At 41.7% G+C, this 25,037-nt stretch overlaps 1 protein-coding gene across 2 annotated transcripts in view; it reads right to left on the reverse strand.

Moving 5' to 3' along the window:
• Ube2f (ubiquitin conjugating enzyme E2 F (putative)) overlaps positions 1 to 24,743 on the reverse strand; it is a 44,626-nt gene extending 19,883 nt beyond the window's left edge. Inside the window, exons 1-3 of one of the 2 annotated variants that reach the window (XM_038338866.2) lie at positions 24,609 to 24,743; positions 19,474 to 19,607; positions 6,869 to 6,898 (exon numbers count right to left, since the gene is read on the reverse strand). In XM_038338866.2, coding sequence (XP_038194794.1) covers positions 6,869 to 6,898; positions 19,474 to 19,591 — 148 coding nt within the window. In that variant the 5' untranslated portion in view covers positions 19,592 to 19,607; positions 24,609 to 24,743. The remainder of the gene's footprint in view (positions 1 to 6,868; positions 6,899 to 19,473; positions 19,608 to 24,608) is intronic. The other variant, XM_038338868.2, reaches the window with a different exon arrangement.
• Positions 24,744 to 25,037: the final 294 nt, after the last annotated feature.

Here is a 25,037-nt window from a genome sequence, read left to right on the forward strand (position 1 = left end):
AATTTTGATATTTACTCTGAAAGAAACTATCCTTCAAAGGCATTAACGTCAAGTGGGTAAAGGTTAACTAAACATGGAAAAACCAGGAGAAGAACCAGGTTAAGCATCTATCCAACTTACTCTGTACCTAAAAGATTCACAAACATGCATGTCCATCAGAAGTCAAGTTAGAAAGGAGATGCCTTAGAGTTAGCTGCCACCCAGCATTTACCATAACAATGGAGAAAAAAAAAAACAGAGATCCACCTGCCTCTGCCTCCTGAGTGCAGGGATGCTCATCTTTAATTCTAGCACCTGGGAAGCAAAGGCAAGCAGACCTCTATGATTGCAAGGCCAACCTAGCCTAGCCTACATAGTGACACACTTTCTCAAAAAAGCAAAAAACCCAAAACTTCACACCCTAACTGGTAACTCAGCTTGCTCTGTGGAACGAAGCTTCACTGAGCTCAGTAGCAATGTTCTGGGCCTACTAGTTACCAACAAATAAGAGCCTAAGTCAGTTCAAGCACACCACTGAGAAGAGACATCAAGGGAAGTTGTCTATTGCACTTTCTGTATCCTTTGTGAAGGATCACTTATGAAACGCCTTTCAGATCTGTAAAGAATACTCAGGAAATCTCTTCCTATGTTCATGTAACTCAGAAGATACACATATAAATTTCTTAGTGTATCTACTTATAAAAGTCCCACTTGTTCAGTTCTACATTGATTTTCAACAAAAATAGGATAATCCAAATACAGTGAGAAATAACCTTAAAAACCATCTAGTTCAATGTTACTGACTGGGACACATGACAAGAAGGTTCTGATGGGTACAGTGACTAGTATGAGATCACAGCCTATTCACGAAAACAAGGTTAGCCCCAAAGTAGTAATGAGTTCACACTCATTACTATTTGCTTTTTACTAAGCATGTCACACATAAAAGACTGAGATAAAACACAATTTAAGACCAAGATATACTTTCTTTTTTACAGCATGGGGGGGGGGGGTGGGCTCAGTCTACAGGTTAAGAAGCAGTTTCAGAAACACACTACCACATTCTTTACTTTAGAAATAAAGAGGCTTAGTCTGGAGAGACGGCTTTTCCAGAGGTCCCAGAGTCAATTCCCAGCACCCATACAGCAATTCACACCTGTTTGTAACCCCAGTTCCAGGGGTTCACAAAGACAGGTGAGATACCAATGCACATAAAATGAAAATAAATCTTAAAAAATAAGTTTTTTAAAAAAGAAAAAAAAACTCTAAGCAGCATGTCGAAATTTTCTGCAAAAATCACATTTAGAACTATGTATACTGAAAACAGGCTTCATTCCCTTATCTTTTCAAAATTATTTTTTTTAGGTTAGCTAACAAAATATTGGGTTTCACCATGGCATCTTCATGCACCCTTATTCAGCGCACTCAGTCATTCCCCTTCCCCACTAACCTTCCCTCTATTCCCCTGCCAAGCTACTTTCCTATCTTCCTCTAATTACTTCCAGTTTCCTTTTCCATGGAATATATTACCTTTTCCATCTGTTAGTCTCTTCCTGTCTTATGATCCCCCTTCCTAGTTTTAGACCTAGCTCCTCCATACAGATACATCATGTATCATTTTACATAGTTTCTGCATATGAGAAAAAACAAGGAGCTTATTTGAGCCACGCTTATTTCTCTTACCATAAAGATCTCCAGCTGCATTCATTTTCCTGCAAACGCCAAGATTTCATGTCTTTACAGCTACATAAAATTCTACTGTATGGTGCAGGGCGGTGGTGGCGCACGCCTTTAATCCCAGTACTCGGGAGGCAGAGGCAGGCAGATCTCTGTGAGTTCGAGGCCAGCCTGGTCTACAAGAGCTAGTTCCAGGACAGGCTCCAAAGCTACAGAGAAACCTCGTCTCAAACAAAATTCTATTGTGTGTATGTGCATTTTCATTACTGAAGTGCTAATGGTTCTACTTCCTGGCTCTTGTGAACAATGTGGCTGTGAGTGCATTTGTACAAGTTCTTGAAGTGCTGACTTACAGAGTCCTGTGAGTGTACAGCTAAGACTGGTATAACGGTTATTTGTTTTTGTTTTTTTTTTTGGTTTTTCGAGACAAGGTTTCTCTGTGGCTTTGAAGCCTGTCCTGGAACTAGCTCTTGTAGACCAGGCTGGTCTCGAACTCACAGAGATCCGCCTGCCTCTGCCTCCCGAGTGCTGGGATTAAAGGCGTGCGCCACCACCGCCCGGCTTATAACGGTTATTTGTAAGCTCTATTTTCTTTCTTTTTTTTGGGGGGGGGGGGAGAATTCCATATTGACTTCTGTGATCACGCAAGGTTATTCCCATCAAGAATGAATAAGGATCATGTTTCCCTACATCCTCTGTAGGATGTCTTGTCATTTGTTTTCTTGACAACAGCCATTACAACTGGGTTGAGATTATATCACTAAACTAATTTAATTTGTATTTATCTGATAGCAAAGGATGATAAACACTTTTTTTCACTAAACTAATTTAATTTGTATTTATCTGATAGCAAAGGATGATAAACACTTTTTCAAGAACTTACTGGTCATTTTTACTTCTTTTGAGAACGGTCTAAAATTTATAAACTCGTTTATTGGTTGATCTGGGTTTTTGTTTAATTTTTACAGTTCCTTATATAGCCTGGATATTAATCCCGTCTGGTGCATAGATGGCAGATTTTTTTTAAACCATTTAAATTATTAGTGTGTGTACACATGATGCATATGGGTACACATTTCATGGCACATATGTGGAGGTCAGCCGACAACTTACTTTATGGATTTGGTTCTCTCCCTCCTCCTTTACTTGAGTTCCAGGGATCTAACTCAAGTCTCCAGACTTGCATGACAAGTGCCTTCACCTTCTGAACCATCTCATGGGCCCATGACAAAGAATTTTCTCTATATTCTGTAGACTGTCTCTTCTCAATGATTGTTTCCTTTGCTATGGAGAAACTTCCTAATTTTATACAACCCTATGTTAACTCTTAGGATTATTTCCTGTGTTACTGGACTTTTTTCCAGAGAATCCTGTCTATGCTACCTTGAAGTGTTTTATCTTGACCTTATTTTTAAAATAGAAATAACAATCTTTGAGATACAAGTAAGAAGAAATGAAGGCTTAGTAAATACTTCAATCATTATTTGAGATTGGTTCTTTGTTTGTTTTTAATACCTGGCAGCACCCTTTTTCTTTTAACAAGAGTTTAAATGTGGAATCTCTGAAATGGATTAGCCTTCCAAAAATACAATAAAACACAAAATATACAAAATACAAAAAATACATAGTAAAAGAAGTTTTAAAAATTAATAAAACAGGGGGCTGGAGAGATGGATCAGTGGTTAAGAGCACTGCCTGCTCTTCCAAAGGTCCTGAGTTCAATTCCTGGCAACCACATGGTGGCTCACAACCATCTGTAACGAGGTCTGGTGCCCTCTTCTGGCCGCAGACATACACAGACGGAATATTGTATACATAACAAATAAATAAATATTTTAAAAAATTAATGAAACTACCAAAATCCAATAACAAAGCTTAAAGTTCAAGAAAAGTCAAGTTAAAAAATATATATATAAAAGGCTTTTCAAGAGGAAGGGGTGAGGCCGGGAGTGGAGCAGAGCATAATGTAGAGCTCAATAAATCAATAAAAAATATATATTTAAGGAGAAAAAAGGCTTTTCATATATATATATATTTTGATATATACATGTGTGTTTACATATGGAGAGAGAGCGTGCAAAGCTTAAAACGCTAGAATTAGTTTTTGTTATGTACGAGAGGACTTAAGGAGGTGTGCATTTCCAGAAGCCTCTACACGCTTGTTCATACAGAGCTCTGAGTTCATTCTGCAGTTACTAATTACACTGCCACATAGAAAGCTATCCGTACGGCTCTGAAAATATTTTAGAAAAGGTTTTAAACAGACAGCAAAAACTTAGTTTGTGGTGGCCTGTTTCTTCTGCAGGATGATGAGGGGAAAAGAGCACAAAGAAAGTGAAAGCAGCACGTCAAACAACGTGTGCTATCTGATGTTAAGCCACAGAATGGGAAACAGACCACATCTTTTCCAAATCCTGCAAGACTCACATCAAACACAAGCTAGTTCTAAGTGGAAACTGTGCTCTCTAATGAAGACACACTGTGAGTCACAGACAGTGGAAAGACTGATGGACTAGAATACAGAAACAAAACCACCATGTGGTACTTTATTTAGGAATGTGTGCCAACCACAGGCAGGGACAGGCGCACAAGCTCATCACCTGGCCGCAGGGCCCCGCCCTCCTGCCTGTCTATCAGGCCCATGCACATTTCCTTTCCTAGGCACTTTTTCTTACACAGAGAGAGGGTTTCTTTTTCTGTGTAGTGCTGGCCGTCCTGAAACTCACTTGTAGTTCAGGTGGGCCCCAAACTCGGAGATTCACCTGCCTCTGCCTCCCGAATGCGGATATTGAAGGCGTATTAATTAAAGCATATCCTTTTGCTTTTCCCTTAGTAGACAGAAATACTCCCTCCACCCCCACCCCCATGTCTGGGACTGAAACCAAAGCATTACGAATGCTAGGCAAGTATTCTGCTACTGAGCTATTCCCCGGCTTCAAAATTAACCTTTCAGTACAATTCCCAGACAGCACCTTCAGTTCTGAATGGAAGTAACTCTAAGGTCAAACCACAAAATTCCAAAATGTTTTAAATGTTTTAGCTGAGGCCAGTCAAATAAATATATTTTCTATCATAACCCACTCTTCCCCAACACCAATGGCCAAGTGGTGTAGACCTTTGATCCCAGGAGACAGAGACAAACAGTTCTGATTTTTGAGGTCAGTCTGGTCTACATAGTAAGTTCCAGGCTATCCAGGGCTGCACAGTTGAGGTCAGTCTTAAAAACAAAACAAAAGCCCTTTTAACAAACAATTTGTGTTCTCACAAACTAATTTCACAACCACCCAAGGGTTGCAGGCCACCAACTTTAGGTGTCAGTGGGAATGAAGTCTCTCCAAGAAACATTAGATGGGACTCCATATCAATATTCACACAAACAGAAAACCCCCACACAACATGTTACCTGTATGAGCAGGCATTATTAGACTGAGAACTACTTTTAAACCAAATAACGCAGTAAAAAGCTTTAGCAAAAAAAAAAAAATAATAATAAAATGGTCAAAGATTTCCAACTTTCATAGACATGACATGTAAAAGACTTGGGGGAAAATTAGTGATAGAAAAATAGAAATCTATGTCATCCAAGTACATTTCTGAATGACAACTGCACAGTCAGGTCCAACTGCCAGAAGAAAGACGGAGCAAGGGAGGTATCTGTGTGAAGGGTTGTGCAGCTGTGTTTCCTCAGACACAAAGATAATTGGCCAGTGAACACCTTCTGAACTAAATGGGAGCATACACCCTAAGAAGCAGAGCTGTCGACAGAGGAATCTAAAATGGCTGAAAGACACTTAAGGAAATGTTCAACATCCTTAGTCATCAGAGAAATGTAAATCAAAACAACTCTGAGATTCTGTCTTACACCTGTAAGAATGGCCAAGATCAAAAACACTGACGACAACTTATGCTGGAGAGGTTGTAGAGAAAAGGGAACACTCCTGCATTGCTGGTGGGAATGCAAGATGTTACAGCCCCTTTGGATGTCAGTGTGGCGATTTCTCAGAAAATTAGGAAACAACCTTCCTCAAAATCCAATAATACCACTTTTGGGTATATATCCAAAGGATGCTCAATTGAACCACAAGGACATGTGCTCAACTATGTTCATAGCAGCTTTGTTTGTCATAGCCAGAAAACAACCTAAATGTCCCCTAACCGAAGAATGGGTAAGAAAACTGTGGTACATTTACACAATGGAGTACTACACAGCAGAAAAAAAAATAACGACAGCTTGAATTTTGCAGGAAAATGGATGGAGCTAGAAAGCATTATTTTGAGTGAGGTAACCCAGGCACAGAAAGACAATTATCACATATACTCACTCATAGGTGGGTTTTAAGCATAAAGCAAAGAAAGCCAGCCTACAAACCACAATCCGAGAGAACCTAGACAACAATGTGGACATTAAGAGAGACTTACATGGGAAGCAGAAAGTATAAAAAGACAAGATCTCCTGAGTAAACTGGGAGCATGGGGACCTTGGGGAAGGACTGAAGGGGGGAGGGGAAAGGCAGAGAGGGGAGCAGAGAAAAATGTAGAGCTCAATAAATATCAATAAAAAAAAAGAAGCAGAGCTGTGTGCTCCTAACACACACTCCTTTCCACTTGGAGAAGGAGGAACTGAAGGCAGCTGACAAACGTGCCTCCATGACACTGAGACAGTATTCTACATGTGCTATTCAGAAGGACTAAAAAACCTCGTTGTAATTTGAGACAGGGTCCCTCTACATAGCGACAGCTATACTGAAACTCACTTTGTTGACCTGTCTGGCCTCTAAATCACACATCTGCCTGCCTCTGTCTCCCAAGTGCTATGATTAAAGGCACGTGACACTCCACCCAGCTAGAACCTCATTTTACTAGATATTGCAATAAATTCTTCTTGGGCTGGAGAGATGGCTCAGCGGTTAAGAGCATTGCTTGCTCTTCCAAAGGTCCTGAGTTCAATTCCCAGCAACCACATGGTGGCTCATAACCAACTGTAATGAAATCTGGTGCCCTCTTCTGGGCTGTAGGCATACACACAGACAGAATATTGTATACTTAATAAATAAGTAAATAAATAATAAATATTTTTTAAAAATTCTTGCCCAAAACTATAATTCATTCCCAACATACACAATATAGGCTTTTTGCTATTCAAAGTGATTTAAACAAATTTTTTTCATGTCATCACTATATAGTACCAATTAGACTAGCATGCTATACTTACAGGGTAAATTAGCTTCAAGTTCTGCAACCTCTGTAGAAATAAAGAGACTGTGGTTAATAGTCTTCATATTATTTGTTTTAAATTAGCAAATTTTTTTCTAGGATTACAAAACAAAAGTAAGCAAATGAACTGAAACCTGGTCTAAAATTAATATTTTAAGCCTTTAGTTTTCATATATACAAGATAACACGCAGAACACCAATAAATGAAGCAAAAAAATAAGACAATTCACTTTAATAAGAATAAAAATCATGTCATATCCACAAAGTAACTGCCTATAGGTAAGCAGTAACTACAGTACTTTTAAAAAATTACTCCTCCCAAGTAACAAATCTACTTTATTCAAAGTGTGACTATTTCTTTTCCCAAATGTACCTTCCAGAGACCCAATGGTGGAAATTACAAAATAATCCCACACTAGTACAGATTTACATATAATATAAGGTTATTTATTTAGGAGAGACTCACAGATAACTGTCCTAGATCACAGTCCTCTGCATAAATGGGGAACAGGAACTGAGTCTAGTAGTAACAGGGAGCGAGCACAAGCTTTACAGCTGCATTTATAGTATAAGAAACCATGCCCAAGTGGGCTGGTATCTTAAAGGCTGTTGGCCAAAGGAGCTCCCACAGCACCTCCCGCTTTTGTTTAAATAAGAGTTACAAGCCCAATATAAAACTATGTATACCAGGAACAGATATCAAGTATAAAGTTAGAATAACAACCAGAATAAACAATATTAAGCAAGGAACATATCCTAATTTTTAAATAAATATTCTGTTAAGGAGTCTAAATCTTGTATTGGAAATGACTTTGCTAAATCATAAGAGGACAGTATCTACAACTATCTAATATTCAACCCCATCAAAGGCCTGAAAAGGGAGATAACATTACTTGAGTAGGCAGAAAGTACAATCAAGCAGCTTCCAAAATGTGTAGTAAATGACAGAGACAAATGGCTGCCTGGCCAAAGTCTCATTTGCAATGTTTAAGCAATTAACTTTGGCTAAGGCCTTGAGTAATTAACAGACCATTTTCAGAGGCAGAAAAATATTCAGAACTATCTTACCCTGTCTTGGCTAGGTTTGGCAGTCTTTTTCCTTGTATCCTGCTGAGTCCAGTCTGGACATTGTGCACTTTGTCAGTGGTCAAGGCATGGGCAGTTCCTTGCCCAAAGGCCAGTTATGCCAAAAAGAAAACAAACTCCAAGTGGAATGTCTTTGGTGCTCAATTCTCTCTAGGGAATAGACTGGTGCTGCCAGGAGCAATTGTGTCTCAAGTCAACAGAATCCTAAGTTATTTAAATGCCATGTTCCACAGATCTTTGAAGTGGCTGAAGGTTACCTATCTATGAATACAATCACAATGTATCTAAAGGACCTAATTAGTCTGATTAAAGGTATAACAAACATGAATGACTATTGACCTATAATACTTAATACCTATATAACTTAAAGATTAAGACTTCATATCAGAATAGTAAACAATCTTTAAACAATTGTGCAGTAAAGGAGGAAAATGATCTCAAAATGTAAGCAATGTATAAATATCTTGATCAGAGGTAGAAATATATATTGCAATATGATAAATACATCCTAAAAATTGTATCAATATACAAAATGTCTTAAACAGAGGTAGAAACATGCATGCATAAAATCTAACAAAATAGCTTTGCATAGCTTTACAAACATTGTAAACAGAAATAATAGGAGCATATTCAATATAACAAGTATAATTTGAACCTGTACCATCCCATTCAGTTTTCTTTCTTTTTTGAGATCTCTGGGCCTACAAAATTTCCACCTCAATCTCCAACCCTATACAATAATAAACCCCTAAATGGTGTCCCTAACCATGAGGACAAACTTTATTGGGACAGGGCACGTCATCTTCTAGAATTGCTTCCTGATGTCATGGGCATGTTTTTTCTATGAGTCCCTGTAAAAATAAATGATGGTTAAGTTTTAAGAATGCTGTTTTGTATAACTGCAAATGGTCTCTGATTAGTCGATAGTGTTATTTGTTTTGAAGTTCTTATTTGGATTTCTGGCCAGAACATTGTAAAAAAGTTCACCATTTCCACAGCTGGTACCCAAAAACCAGTCTCATAGTAGCGCTATCGCATCATGATGTCATATCAACCAAGTGGAGTCATTGTTGTGGGTTCCCATTTTCTTCCTGAAAACTTCAAAGATTACTGCAGGAAAATCTGTTTATTGCTAAAAACTTTAACAATATTCATATAGACATATATTCAACAAAAGATAAAAAATAGACAAAAAGGGCATGGGGAAAAATAAAATATTTCCTTTAAATCTATTCTTTCTGTCCCATACCAGATGGCTCCTGACTTGAGACAGAAATTCTGAATTTTTCTTTTAACAACATGCTTATATTTAGAGAAGGATAGAGCCATCATCCAACTCTAAAGCAAGCTCTGATTTTTAAGTAGAGATGTATACATGTCCAGATAATCAAATTTTACCATGCAGATAATATAGCATCATAAGTCAGATTTCTCTTTGCTTATTGATTCTTTCTGGATAAGCTATCTTTTCATCTTTAGGCACCTAGATGTCCAAGGTCTCTCAACTCTTTGAAGATATTTTCCTGCAAAGACAAGAACAAAACCCTGCCCTAATTCTTATGTGGTTTTCTTAATCTTAAACCTGTATGATTGTCTGGTCTGGACGGCCGGAACAAACAAAGCTGTTCTTTGCAACAATTTGGCGCCAATGTGGTGGTGGACATGTAAAACCTGAGAGGGCTTGAAAAGGAATTCTAGACACAAAAATCAAAGTTTAACCACATTTTTTTTTTTTCAGCCATAACAAAAAAAAAAAAAAAAAAAACTGTGTGGTTTGAAAACTCTGGCTATAGAGCATTTGAAAGGCATTTGTGGGCTAGGGTGTTTGTGTACCCACTCGGGGTCAGGAAGAAATTGGCTGAGACCATGCTCACGGCTTGGTGCTCTATACCTGTGCAGGTGGCAGGATCAGGTCTACTAGGCTTGCACTGGCGGGGGGGGGGCACAGTGGATTCCCGCTGCCATACACAGAGATGGTTCCAGGCTGCAGTGATCTACATAGCAGATTTGGCTGTTACTCAGGAAAGTGTGCTGCATGCTCACTTTCAGTGCTGAGTGCGGCTCCTCTCTGACAGTGATGGTAGGTACCTCCACCACTTTAAAACTGGCGAGAGGCAGAGCCAGCATCCAGAGCAGCTGCAACCAAGCTGCTTATCATTTTAAAAGCACTTCAAGACAGTACAGAATTACAGATAAGGCAATAAGGACAGATTCAGACATAAAAGAACTCACATGGGTCAGTGTTGGATAAATGTACATAGGCTTGGGAGCGAGAAGAAAAGAGTACAGAGAGTTGAAAAAGTAAATCTCTTTTAGGAAGTCTTCAAAGAGACAGTACAGTCATAGATTATAAGGAGTAAAGAAAAATAAGCCACGTAAGGATGGACTATACACAGAGAGTCTGGATTATGTATACTATTAGTGTTTTCCTTGAATTTTTTGACTGTGAAGCAGCTAAGTACAGAGAGACATTTCAGTATATGGGCTGCTAAGCTAAAGCAGCATGTATATTATAAAGGGATCATGACTTCCAAATTTGGGTCTAAGGATATGTTGCTTTGGAAAAGATGTTCTTCTCTTGTTTCCACAGAAGAGGAGAACCTGCGGATTGCCTCCAGATCAATATGGTTTCAAGGAACAAGACCCCCCTGAAAGGTTGCTGTGAACACCCCCAAAAAGAAAATATTTTGCCCAACTGCTGACTGAGATTAACTTAGCATACAGGATACACCATGAACGACCTGATTAACAGCGTCCCCAAACACAGGAAATAGTATGGACAGAACTATGTCCATATTCCCAAATGTTGTTTATAATTGTTTACATTTAACTGGGGATATGCTATAGAGATTTGCATTGGTATGAATCTTTTTTTACTGATACAAATCTAAGGTCAATCTTATGATATATATGTATGTGTATATATATATATGTATATATATCTGCTTTTAAGGTATTGTGACTATAGTTCATTTAAAAATGTAATGTATAATTAAGAAATGTAAGTTAGTAGATAAACATCTATAATAGTCAAGCTTGTAGAAAATTTAACTAACATGACTACAAGCTTGACCTGGCAGACCTGTATGGGATCAGATGTGTGTTATGTATATGGGACAAAGTCTATTCCTGATTATGTCTCGAACCTGAATAAGACAAGTCTGTATCATCTGGAATAAATTTATCAGTTTCAATATGCAAGATAACTCTTTTTGCATATTGCAAATCAGTAACTATATTGAGAGGTTCTTTAAAATCCCTTGGTTATGTACTATGAGCACATAACGCTGCCTTTGGATAGAATTATAAGGGATTCGTTCTACCTTAATTTTTCTGATTTGTAACCTGCCTTTATGATTTACTTGCATCAGTATAAAATGTACAGGCTCCAGTTATTGGTGCATCACATACAATTTGAGAAAGAATTTAAGTATTTCTCTTTATAAGGTTAATTCTATCACTTTGGGGATAATTGCTATTAATCCCCCCCCCCAAAAAAAAAGCACAAGCTCTTTGCCATGGTTCATCATCTTCCCATATTTTTTTAATTTTATCAGCAGTAAAAGGAACTATAATCTCTACTGGGTCTATACCTGTGAGTTAACAAAGTCTCAATTTTCCTTTTATAGTTAATTCAGAGACTTTTTCCACATAAGTTTTTAATTTTTTACTTGGTTTATGCAGTAAAACGATCCAAACTATATCTTCCCTCTGCATTAAAATTCCTGTAGGAGAAATTTTGGAAGGGAATATGATTATAATACAATTAAGATTTGGATTCATTCCATCTCCATGTGCCTCCTGTAATTTCTCTACAACAACCATAAATTCTTTTTCTGCTTTAGTTGTTAATTCTGAGACTATTTAAGTCTTTGTCATCATCTAAGGTTTTGCTTAAATGAACTATTAGATCAGATGTTATCCCAATAGTCAGTCATAGACTGGAAATGTCTCTTAATAACGTTTGAAAGTCATTAAGAGTATGCAATTAGTCTCTCCTGATTTGTGCCTTTTGTGTTCTGATTTTCTGTAAACCTATTTTGTAACCTGGGTAAGTGACAGAATCTCCTCTTTGTTTTTTTTTTTCAGGAGCAATCTATAATCACCATTTAGGCAAAACTTTCTTTACTTCTTCAAACATTCTTTCTAAAGTATCTGCATTTGAGTCAGATAACAAAATATCATCCATATAATGATAAATTATAGACTTAGGAAATGGCTTGCATATTATTCCCAATGGCTGATTTACAAAGTATTGGCACAGGGTGCGACAACTGAGCATTCCCTGTGGGAAGACAGTCCACCAGTATCTGCTAGTAGGCTGAGTAAGCATGATGAAAGCAAATTTTTCTCCGTACTTTTCTTGTAAAGGTATAGTGAAGAAAAAAGTCTTTTAAATCAATAACTATAAGAGGCTATCCTTTTGGTAATAGAGAAGGCAGAGAAATTCCAGATTGTAGAGGGCCCTTAGGTTGAATAACCTTCTTGACAGCTCTTAGATCTGTCACCATTCTCCATTTTCCATATTTCATTTTAACAACAAATACAGGAGAATTCTAAGGGATGGTTGATTCTACAATATGGTAAGCATGTAGTTGCTCCTGTACCAGCTGTTCTAAAGTTTGTCTTGTATTAAAGGCCATTGTTTAACCCACATGGGTTTCTCAGTTAACCATTTTAAAGGCAAGGCCATTAGTACCTCTGAAGGTTTGCTAGTTGCTTTGTGTTCTTGTACAGCCTGAATGGTTGGTGACCTTTGTTTATAATATCTTATAATATCCTTCCCAGAAATATGAGTTTTGGGGACTGCAGGAATGTTAACCTGAGCATTCCATTGCTGCAAAAGGTCACAACCTCATAAATTCACTGCAATATTAGCTACATATGGCCTCACCCTTTCTGTCCTGGCCCTATGTATTTAACCCACCTTGTGCTTTTTTTCACTTGAGATAGGGTTCCAATTCCTAGGAATTGAATATCTGCCTCTTGAAGAGGCTAATCTGGATGCCAAGATTCTGGAGTAATGATAGTCATGTCTGCACCAGTGTCTAATAATCCTTCAATTACAATGTATCACTTATACGTACTCGCAGCTTTGGTCTTTGATCATTTTATAGAAGTCTGCCAAAATACACGCTTCCTATTTCTTACTGGAGTTTTTGACTCATCCTCCAGGTCTATTCTATCATCCAGAACAATATGGTTTTTACAGTAGGCACTGGATTGTTTAATTTTCCTGGTGAGACATGTTATCCAGTGACTGGGAGTGATTGAACCTTGTTTGACATGGGGGCCTGCGAGAGGCCCCGAAGGAATTTCTCAGTGGTATCAGGTGGTCTTGTCTGTCTCTTGTCAACCTACATTTATTAGTCTAATGTCGGTCTTTGCCATACTTCCTACATATACCAGAAGGCTGAGTCCTCCTATTCTTGCCATTCCTAGAGGAGACATGATTCCTAGAAATTCCTTGTCTACAGTCCCTTCTCAGATATCCTGTTCTACCACAATTAAAACATTTGGCATTTTGATGTCTCCTCATTATTACCATTGGAAATTGCTTTACCTACCCAAGCTTCAGTAGTATAGTCAAATAGTTCAACATTCATTGTATGAAAGATCCATTCATCTATGGGTGTGGATCTGACCTTTAAAGGCCCAAGGATCTTCTTACACTCTGAGCTGGTATTTTCAAAAGCCAAAGATTCAATAAGTATACATTTAGCTCCAGGGTCTGTCATTCCTACTTGTACAGTCTTAGTTAATCTTTGTAAGAAGTCACTAAAGGGTTCTCTCTGGCCCTGTTTAACCATCCTCTTTCTTAGTTCCTGAATCCTGTATCAAGCATTTAAAGCTGCTGTGCTACATAGAGACATGGTGCATTTGTCTTAGTGAGCCTGTTCCTGAGGATCAGAGTGACCCTTGCCAAGAATTTGATCTTGAGAAGTCTCAAATCCTTTTGCTTTCCCCTGTTGTTCTAAAAATTTTGCCTCTTCTCTCCAAGAGCACTTCCAGAGCAGCCGAGGTCCCTCTTCTAGGACCACTGAGATTAACTGAAGTTCATCATTTAGGGCAGCCTTAGTGCTTGAACCTCACGTTTTTCACCATTTTCCAGACAAAAGGTGAATGTAGCCAATAAGAAACTATTGCTTGTTTTATTTTTTTTAGATCGCTCATACGTATTGGTTCCCACACATATTTTTTGACTACTATAGGGTACTTTGTGCCAGATGGTCTTTCTGAGGAAATGACTGGATATGCAGTTGAAACTCTATGTATGTCATCCAGGGGTCTGGCATGTACTGAGGCTAAATCCTACCCTTGTACCGTCTATCCCTGCTCATCAATTTCAATAAATTCCTCAATATTTTTCAAATCTTTTTACTATTGCAAATCTCTTGTCCAGTGTTCTATTCTAATGCCCACTGAGGATTCCAAGGTATGAAACTTATCCAATAAAGACAATGTCTCATCCTTGAACATAATTTTGATTGTGTGCATATTACCTTCCTGGAGAGATATTTTATACATTAATCTATCATAACTTTTCAACAGATTCTGATTATTAAATTCAACAGCACAAATCCTTTCAGATAATTGTCAAACTGATGTTATCACTCTCCATAGCATTAATCTTCTCAAATAGCTGTCCATTATTAGTCTGTAAAGACTGCTGTGTAAAGGACTTAGTAATTTTTTAAATAATCTGAGTTTTATATATTATCCCCACAATCCAGTAGCTATAGGGATTCTAAAATACTGGGTGCCCCAGTCCTCTATCACTCCAGTACCATTAAAAATCCTAAGTAGGCCCAGGTTCCTAAATTAGTGTTGTTCTCTAACTCTTGATCTGTATTATAACAAAAATATCTTACGCGTGGGTGGTTTGTAAACAGACACTTATTTTTCATAATTCTGAAAGCTGGCTGCCAAGACTAAAAGCACCAGCAGATTCTGAATCTGGTGAGGGCTCAGGGCCCTCATAGATAGCATATTCTTGTGTGTGCAAATGGTAGGAAAAGATCTCCATTTGTAGCAACTTTACTCCCATGAATTACCTCCAAAAATATAATTTATCTCCTAATATCACCCAAATGTTTAGATTTGAAATGTATGAATCTTGAGGTCAAGTCATTCAGACTGCTTTTAGACCACTGCCCATGAAAAGATGATCTAATATCATTATACAAACATAAACTTAGTAAATGTTCTAATTTTACATGACATCAACAAATTTAAGGTTCTGCTTATATTCATCATGTTCAATGTAACTCACCCAAGAAAGAGGACTGAAGAGAGCCCCAAACACAGCCTCCTGACCATATTAGGGATTCTCTGTTCCACCAGTCAGAGAAGGCAAAGGAATAGAATCCTTGGGACATAGGATTTCAATAAAGATGCTTGGCACTTTGTCTAGCCCAGTGCAGAAGATAAAACACCCCTTCAAATCTGCACAGTGCTTTAACAAGGTAACAACACCTCTTTTGCTAGATGGCTTAGCATTTCTGGGAGGCACCTAGCACCTTGCGAAACTCAGTGGTTGCATAACGTCCTTCTGAGAAATTAAATTCTTTTCTTCTCTATGTAAGGATCAAACCAGAGTCCACTGGAAGTATGATCATAACCAGATTACAAAATTCACAGTTACCACAATGGCCCCCACACCTCACACACTCACCTTCTCTTGCACTGGGCAGCTCACAACACTGGACTCTAGTTGTGCCTTCCAGATCTGCTACCCTTCATGGTGGCAGTTACACAGCCTGCCCTGGCCCTACTTTGTGCCCTTAGACTGAGCACAAAAGTGTTTATTAAATGTGGTGCATGTAAACACACTTGCAGGGCCCCTGCTGTATGTGAATATCTTGAGATATTAAGAACTTTTCTCCTCATGTTGCCTGTGACCAAGGAAGAATCCCAAAGGTACTATGGCCTAAATTTGTGTCCCTTTTCCCTTCATATACTGAAGCTCTATGCTCTAATGAAGTGGCACTTGGAAGTCATTAGGCAGTCTTGGCAGACCTCCAACATGAGGTCAGTGTCCTCAGTAGAAGCATTCTCCCCAGGCACCTCCTTCATTTCTCTGTTGGGTGAGGACACAAGCAAGAAGCCATTTGTTTACAAACCAAGAAGACCTCACTAGGACTTGATCTTGGACATCAAATCAGCCTCTAGAACTATGAGAAATGTGTGGCTTATGTTACCCAATCTGCAGTGGTTTGTTATAGTGGCCTAAGCTAAGATAAATGGCCAGTCCAGTCAGACGCACACGCTTCTTAGCAGAACTGAGTTTTAGTATCAGACATCAGCAAGTATAGGAAGCTGAGCCTTTCATTCCCAGGACATGGGTCTCAGGCCCTCTAGAGAGCAGGGATACAGCTAACTTACTCACCAAAGGTGTTCTAGAGCCACTCTAAAATGCAAGCTACAACCCTGAAAAACCAGTTCCTCTAACAAAGACCTAATATTGCTAAGAATGTAGCTTTGGACTTCATACCACCTACTAGGCGCCTATCTATGGCTTCAACGGGCCCTCTTGCCCCCTTAGGCTGTTTGACATACTTATGACAGCTATCCAGGTTCCCTTCAACAGAACACATAAGGCAATGTGTGCTCAGATGGCTGCCCTCCTAATTGACTGTTAGCAGGACTCCTTGTTAGGGTACCCTGCAGATTCATATGCTGTCAAATGCTGTGACAACTTTGGCAATGTGGCAAGTGAACCCTGACCCACTCACCAGAGATTAGAATGAGAGACTAGCACTGGAATGGAGTTGGGGACCTCTCTCCCCATCAGGAGCCACATTAGCACAGGGGCACATGGGAGTCTTGGTAGATCGTGAGGGCCTAATCACAGACACATTATCCCTAAAATGCTCTAAGATGCCTGGTGGGGCTCAAGGAGAGCAGGAGTGGACAGCCAGCCTATAGTTTACAAGTAAGTGGCAGGACCCCATGAGTCCCTCCCCTATCTATAAAAGCACCTATTTTTGTCCTGTTAGTTTCTACAATCTTTCTCTTGGCTCTTTGGGATGCCAGTGTAGAGGACAGTCTTCTGTGATACACTGCCCAGGCGCCCTCTCACTGGGGCTATGGACATATGGCCTTTGTTCTAGATTTGATGGTTGTACAGACTGCCACCACAAGCTAAATACCTTCCAAGACAGCCCCCACCTGACCTCTTGCCAGCCTGGTGACAGCTCTAAGAACTGAGCAAAGGCTATACTGGGACATTCTCCTTCAAGTGTGACTATCCCTCAGCCTGCTTTCTTCACTTCCCTCTACTGTATTGTCTCAGGACAGTTTTAGTTGCCCAGTACTTAGTATCAAGTCCTAGACACAATCACAGTTTCCTAGGACCTGTCCATACTCGTGAAAGACATCTTCACAGAATTCCACTTTAAGACCTAGGACAACAATGACAATTAGAGCAATCTTGCTAAATAAACTCAGACTCTTTCAAAGTCCCTAATGGGATTTTTGTCTGGAAAGGTTTTTCACTATGATCACCCTAGAGCTATCTGAAAACTCCCAGGTGAGTCTCTAGACACAGGATGGGTGGAGACTGTCAACATTCTCTTTTCTCAATGTTAACTTGCATTTCTGCTCTTTGAACCACAGTGTTTAATTTGATATCCTAGAGCCTGCCTCACCCCTAAGATATGGGTCTGGCCATCCTGCTGCAACTATTGCAGACTTCTTAGCCTAAATCTCAGCTCTTCAGGTGGAAAATGAAGCACCATCCTGGCAATTATCCCTAAAGTACTTGCTATGGTTTGACCCACAATACCTGCTATGGTCTGGAGGTGCCCAAAATTCATAATAAAACCTAATCCCCAATGTGGCAGTATTAAGAGGTGGTGTCTTGGAGTGAATAAGTTATGACGACTCTATTCACATGAATGATTTAGTGACTCTTTTCCTTCTGAAGAAACCAGTGTCCTTCCCTCCTAGGATACAGCAACCTGGTTAGATCTTGGAAGCTGAGTAAAATTTTCACCAGAAACCAATACCTGCTTTTTTTTTTTTTTTTTTTTGACAGTGGGGATGGAACCCAGGGCCTGGTACATTGAGACAAGTGCCTTTATCAATGAGCCCAACACCGCTTTCTTAACCTTAGTCTTCCAGACTCCAGATCACGAGAAAGATGCTCCTGTTGTCTACAAGGAATATAGAATCTTGCTATAACAGCACAATCAGGGTCTGGCCTCAAGTGCTTGGTGTACCACAGCTGCTATAAACCATGATGGTGGCAATGTGAAAAAGGGACAGTTTAAATCTCAGCAGATAAGTCAAGACTTCTTTATAGCAATAAAGTAATCAATCACTATGCTCATACTGCAACTACACCCCCAAACGTCTCAACCTGGCTCTCCCATATCTGGGATGCCTCTACAGATGGAACGGAACCTCGAGGGTTCTGAAAAGTCAAATGTCATCAGGCTCACCCAAGTAAGTAAGGTGCCCAGGACACCTTACTTGCAATCTAGGTTGTTCCAGACTTAGAGACAAGAATGAGATGTAAACATTTTTACTTTTAACTAATCGTTCCTAGCAGGTCAAGATTTAAACTAATTCAAGATTTAAGTCCAGGAAGTCCATTAAGAGACTGTTAAACCTGCACAAACCCACGGCCTTCAACCTCTGCACCTCCATATGTATACACCTCTTTTAAGTGTACAACTGTGTAGCCTTGCCCCGCCCATGCACACAGGAATATGCAAGCTATATGGATACCACCCCCCCCACACACACACAAAAGGAAACCCTTTATCAAACATCGTTTTCCTTTACAAACATGGACAGCAACTATGACCTTAGGACACAATTTTAATAATTCTGTGAATTCTAATAACAAAATTACAATATGCATTATTAACAACTCATACAGTGTGTGTTGGTGTGCAGGTGCACTGATAATTCTGTGAAGACACCAGCTTTTCACAAGACTCCTTAGGCTGTGTTCTGTATGAATCAGGAAAGGATCTCAAGACATTTCCTGTTCCAGGATGGAAACTGCTGTGCATCCCACAGGAAAGAGGACAGTAGAGGAAAGTAACAGCAGCACCCACATGCTTCAGGCCTGCCAACTCCTACTGTCTCTTCTTTCCACAGCACAACACAGCAGCAGCGCCAACAAAGAACATTTCTGGTGTGTCAGACACCACAATTCTAACATCATCTCCTTGCGATCACAATCCTATCCTTTGTCTGGTATAAATCCTGCCTCTGTAAGTGATAATTTTATTTTATGTTTATTTTTTGGAAACAAGGTCTCTCCATATAAGTCTGGCTGTCTTGGAACTCATTTTATAGACCAGGTTGGGCTTAAACTCAAAGATCTACTTGCCTCTTCCTCCAGAGTCCTGGGATTAAAGGCATACCTGACTGATACTCATAAGTCATTTTAAACAAGTATTTCCATTTAACAGGCTGCTTTATATCCATCCCCAAAGAGCCTCTGGGCAAGCTTTGCTTTGCTACTGGGTACAAAGCCAGCTTCCATGAAGCATGATTTACCTTTTACAAGTAACTTGTCTCTCACAGAGACCCGTCGCGTAGAGTCAGATGTGGAGGCTGATGTTCGGGATCCTTTGAGACCATCATCCCGCTTCAGCTTGCTTGCCAGCGTTAGCATTACTGCCACCTTTCTTCTGGAAGACAGGCAAGAGTAGGGCTAAGTAAGGACCATGTCTCCAGACAACTAGACAGTAGAGATAGACAGGGGTTTATTTTCTCTAAAATGTGCAGAAAATTTCTACAGATTAACAAAACTGGATTCTTTCACAATAAATCTGAATAAGCCATGTGATTCTCTGTAAGTTTAGGGAAGCCACAAGTTTCATACTCACTAGGCACAGAGTTCAATCACAATCTAGCCCCACCCATCTCCAAGCTTCCCAGCCAGCACTCATTCATGAACCCCACTGTGTCAAATGAAGTAACTGTCCCTGCAGCAATGGGATCCAGGTGTAGCCTGGGAGCAGAAGTCTCTAGGGCAGAAGTGACATCAGATGCTTTGCTTTCCTTCTCCCTTAGAGGGAAGTGTACAGAGCCTTCAAAGGACTGTTGCATTTACTAATTTGCAATGTCAACATGAAGAAAAAATTATAATACCCCAAACTGGACTGTCTTCAGTGGCTGCTTCCAGCCCCTGTGACTTTCAGGTTCTCCTGCTGCAACTCCCTGGGAAGGACAGCAAAATCCAAAGGCAAGTGAGGTAATGCTCCCGACTGCCTGCATAAACGATGAAAGAACTGCCACCCACTCCTTAAGCCTTCAATTGTTTATTCTAAAAGCAGCACTGGAGCAACATAATTGTTGGGCAGAAGGTACAGGCACTTCCCATGCACTCCTCTCCCCATTTCCATGACCAGCGTTCCCTAAGAGGCTTTATGTGTTCTAACTGATGAACCTGTGTGAAGGCATCACCCAGAGCACAATTCACACTAAGATGTCAGCAATTCCTACCTCCAGAGTCTGCCTTCTGTTTCTATTACACACTTCCATCAGTCAGAATTCCTCATACTTGACACCCTCAGAGAGGGACTCTAGCAAGAGTAAGTAAACAGTTCAATTTGCATAACTTCCTTTCTTATTTTAAAATTACTTCTTTTCAATACTGGTTTGATAATTTTTCTATCAAAAAGGATCTAAAATTTTCCAGATGAAAAGTTTTATTTGAGGGAATCAAACTTGAGGCTAGGACCCTGAAAACAAGGATATTCTACTTCTCTGGTATTTCAAAAAAAAAAAAAAAAAAAACAAACCTCAAACCCAGGTCTTTTGCCTAGTTTCTCACGCCATCTTTTGTATCCCTAGGGATGATCAGACTGCATTTTGTACCACATATCACAAAAACAAGACAGTGAATACGATCTTCCAAACTGTACATGCCCTGCCATATTGAGGACTGGTCACACTGGGTACAGGGGCACATACCTATAACAACACTATTTGGGAGCCGGGCGGTGGTGGCGCACGCCTTTAATCCCAGCACTCGGGAGGCAGAGGCAGGCGGATCTCTGAGTTCGAGGCCAGCCTGGTCTACAAGAGCTAGTTCCAGGACAGGCTCTAGAAACTACAGGGAAACCCTGTCTTGAAAAACCAAAAAAAAAAAAAAAAAAAAAACACTATTTGGGAGGCAAAGGCAGGAAGATTATCAGTTGGAGGTTAGCCTGGGCTACGAAGGGAGATTATGTACCAACAAGCAAAATAAACATACTAAAACAAAACAAAGTGTAGTATTTGTCTAAATGCACCAAACAATTCTTGTATTGTATGTTAGTATGCATAAACTCATAGCATTGAAATCTGGGAAAGATTCCTAACACTTTCTATCTCTTCCCGCCCCACACAAGGTACATGACCACATGGACCCTGGAACAACAGGTGTGGAGGGTGAGTGTCCAAGTCACTAACTACAAGAAGTGCACTCACCACAGTAACCTCCGGAAGATGTGCTAAGTGTGGTCATGGTGTCAGGTTTACACATTGATCAATCTGAAGTGAAGGGGCAGTTCAGCCATACCTCAATAGAGTTGGAAGACATCTGAAAGCACATTAGCACTTGTTTCTTCAGCCCCACTCTACAATGCCTTCTCCTCAGGGTTATCTACGTGAAGAGATGAGCCTATCATAAACATAGACATCTTCAAGTTTTTACTTCAGGCATAGCTATGGTTCAACTGCTAAGTCACTTCCCCCAGGGAGGCTTCCAAACAGCCAAACACAGCAATGCTTTGTTGCCTTGGCCCCAGTTGGAATGAACTTGTCAGGTATTTCTTTCTTTTTTAAAAAATAATTTATTTAAATTTTTATTGATGTGAAGGTGTCAGATCCCCAGGAACTGGAGTTACAGACAGTTGTGAGCTGACATGTGGGTACTGGGAATTGAACTCAGGTCCTCTGGAAGAACAGTCAGTGCTCGTATCTGCTGAGCCATCTCTCCAGCCCTGTCAGGTATTTCTTAAACAAGGTCATGAGGTAGTGTTCGCCACCCTGGCCAAGTCCAAGTCTACCACTATGTGAAGCACGATTAATAATAACTCAAGAGAAAGAAACTAGGGTTCAACCTGAAAACCAGAAAAGCAAAGCAGCCGGCCACTGACTCTTACCTCAGATTTGGTCAGAAAATGGAGATACTGCCTCCAGGAATCTCAGAATGAGACTGCTCCCGAGAGCTGTCTCTCCATTTTATAACCCTGAGATTAAAGGTGTGTACCACTATCGCCTGGTTTCTATGGCAAACTAGTGTGGCAACTGGGATTAAAGGGGTGTGTCATTGCTGTCTGATCAGTAAGGCTCGCCAGTGTGGCTGTTTTACTTTTCTGATCCTCAGACAAGTCTTATTAAAAGACACCCTTTTGTCTAAATAAAAACTCAGAGACAGAAATTGGAGTTCAATCTGAAGGTCAGAAAAGCAAAACGGCCACCCACTGGCTCTGACCTCGACTTTAATCTGAAAATGGTAATCCTGCCTCCAGGAATCTCAAAAAGAAACTGAGTTTGTGAGCTGTCTCCTCCCATCTTATATTTCTCCCTAGGGCTGGGATTAAAGGTGTGCACCAGTGGGATTAAAGGAATGTACCACCCGGTTTCTATGGCAACTAGTGTGGCTACTGGGACTAACGGTGTGCACCACCACTGCCTGGTCTATAAGGCTGGCCAGTGTGGCTGTTTTACTCTCTGATCTTCAGGCAAGCTTTATTTATTAAAATACAAGTGAAATATCACTACAGCTATGTGCTCAGCCCTTGGGACATCAGGAGTGCCTGCCAATGTCAGGATTATAGGCCTACCTACCACTGGGGGACAGGGAGGGGTGCAGAACGCACCACATATGGATCAGCACATCCTCACCTACGGTGTCAGTAAGGCGAACGGTGAAAAGCGAACACTAAGCGATCAATAGCTTAGTAGGCAGTCCCCTAGTGGGCACAAGAGACTTCATGGAGAATGAAGCCACCCCACAGGGAGGAGCTACACTGCTCAGAGGCAAGAGTCAGGCCTTCCCCACACACGGCTACTGTGCTTGATGCTTCCATACCCCTCTGCTACACTGAGGCCTTCTCTCAGGCAGAGGGTGGGTATGCTCTGCTCTGCAAGGTGCAGATTCTAGTTTGTAATCCTCAGTCAGCAGTAGACTTATAATAAAACACGTGCCAAGGCCCTGCAGGGTAGAAAACACAGCATGCTTTCTAACAGTCTAAGGTATGTAAGACTAGAGCAGCCACCAATTTTTCTATCATCTGTATCACTTTCACATGCCACTGGGAGAACAACCTGGCTCAATTCGGAAATCTTCCCATAATCAGAAAGTTAAAACAAGAATAATCACTCATACCACCTAAAGGCTGGCAGACTACCTGCAGTGGCCCGAGAATTTTCTCTCCTCAATACGTCCCACCTCTGGGTAAAACCCGAGTTTTACCCAAACTTCCCGTTTCTCGAAAAATCCCACTGTGACTAAGGCAGTATTTTGGGAACAGACCAGCTATTCTGAACAGCGTGCTGGGTCACCAAATTCCACAAGTTGTAATGGACCCGGTTAGTTCCTCCTCTGGGTGGGACCGGCTTTCAGGCTCCCCACCAAAGAAGACTCCAGCCTGTTATTTACCAGTCTCATCAAGTCCTGTTTACTCAGCATTCCCATGTGCTCTGGGAAAATCGGGCCCCTGTTACCTGAGAGGGGCCAGTCAGCTCAAGGTGAGGCTAACTCCTCACAGCCCGTTCCAATCCAAGTCCCAATGCAGGCATTTAAGTGAGAACTACAGGTCACTAGGACATATTTAATCCCCAGCCTAAGGACAGATGAGGACATCAAAAGGTCCACACCCCAGTACCGTACAGCATAGCACGCCAGTGCCCAGGGGTCTCTCGCCTACCAGGTTTATTGACTGAGCACCTCTGGAGCCCATCTCTGATCTCGGGTACCGAATGCCAGGTAGTTCCGCCAAGGTGAAGTTCCTGAAGCTCCCCCATAACTAGTAGAGCTCTTCATTTCCACCGAGTCTCTCTCCCACTGCCCAGCTCCTGCCCCACACCAGCTAGCAAGCCCGGGCAGCAGGCCTACCAGCCGCCTCACTGTACAGCACCACCCTGCTCATTTCTGGAACCTCTATTGAACCTGACAACCAAGTCGTGGGATGCCCTCCTTCCCTTCACCATCTAGCCCTACCAAGGTACCCATGGAGAGCCGATTTCTACCTACAGGCCAAGCGAAGCCCTCTCTGGCCACTCCGACCCACCGGCAGCGGCGATGGGCGGGTCCAGTGCCCACCCGAGACAGAGGAAACCGAACCCGCCAGAGAGAAGGCCACACCCGAGACAACTCGCCGCGGAACCGGGTCAAGGACCGAACCGGACCAGGCGGGACGGGCCGCCCCTCCTCCCCGCTGCCGCGGTCCCCAGCCGCGTCCGCCTCCCTCCGGGAGCAGCGGCCTGCCCGCCGCGGCCTCGGGCTCCCGGTGGGGCCCGAGTTCGGCACGGTGACCTTGCTGGCGGCGGCACGGGGTCCGCCTCGGCCCGGCCCGCAGAGCCGCGGGGGCTCACTGCCCGCCCAGAGCTTCCCGTCAGCCGCCGACCTCGCGGCCCCCGCCCGGCGCCCGGCGAGAGGAGCCACGGTCGCAGCTCTGTCCGCGCGACCGGCTCACCTGAGCACCGCGAGTCAGGCGAGGCGGGCCGGCATCCAACACCATGCCCGACGAGCGGCGGCAGCAAGAAGCTCCAGCCCTCACAGCCGAACCGGCTCCCGGCGGCGGGACCGGAAGTGGAGGGGCGGGGCCTGCGCCGTGACCATAGCGGGCTCTTTAAGAAAAAAAAAATTCAAAGCCGCGGAGAACTTTATTGGAAGCCCCACGCACAGACAGTCGTGCGCGCGGGCCAGACGGGGCGGCCGTCGCTCATTGGCGGGGGACACGACCTGAGGGCGGGCCAAGAGAGCGCCAATCTCTTCCCTGATTGGTCACGGTGTCAGTGTCTGAGTCCCAGGTCTGGCGCGCGGCCTTCCGGATTGTTTCCATTCATTTTGGCACTTGAGGGTCAGAAGTACTGGTGCGCCCTGCCTATGCCCTGCACCGTGA

The sequence above is a fragment of the Arvicola amphibius genome, chromosome 8 (assembly GCF_903992535.2).
Source record: "Arvicola amphibius chromosome 8, mArvAmp1.2, whole genome shotgun sequence".
Lineage (NCBI taxonomy): Eukaryota > Metazoa > Chordata > Mammalia > Rodentia > Cricetidae > Arvicola > Arvicola amphibius.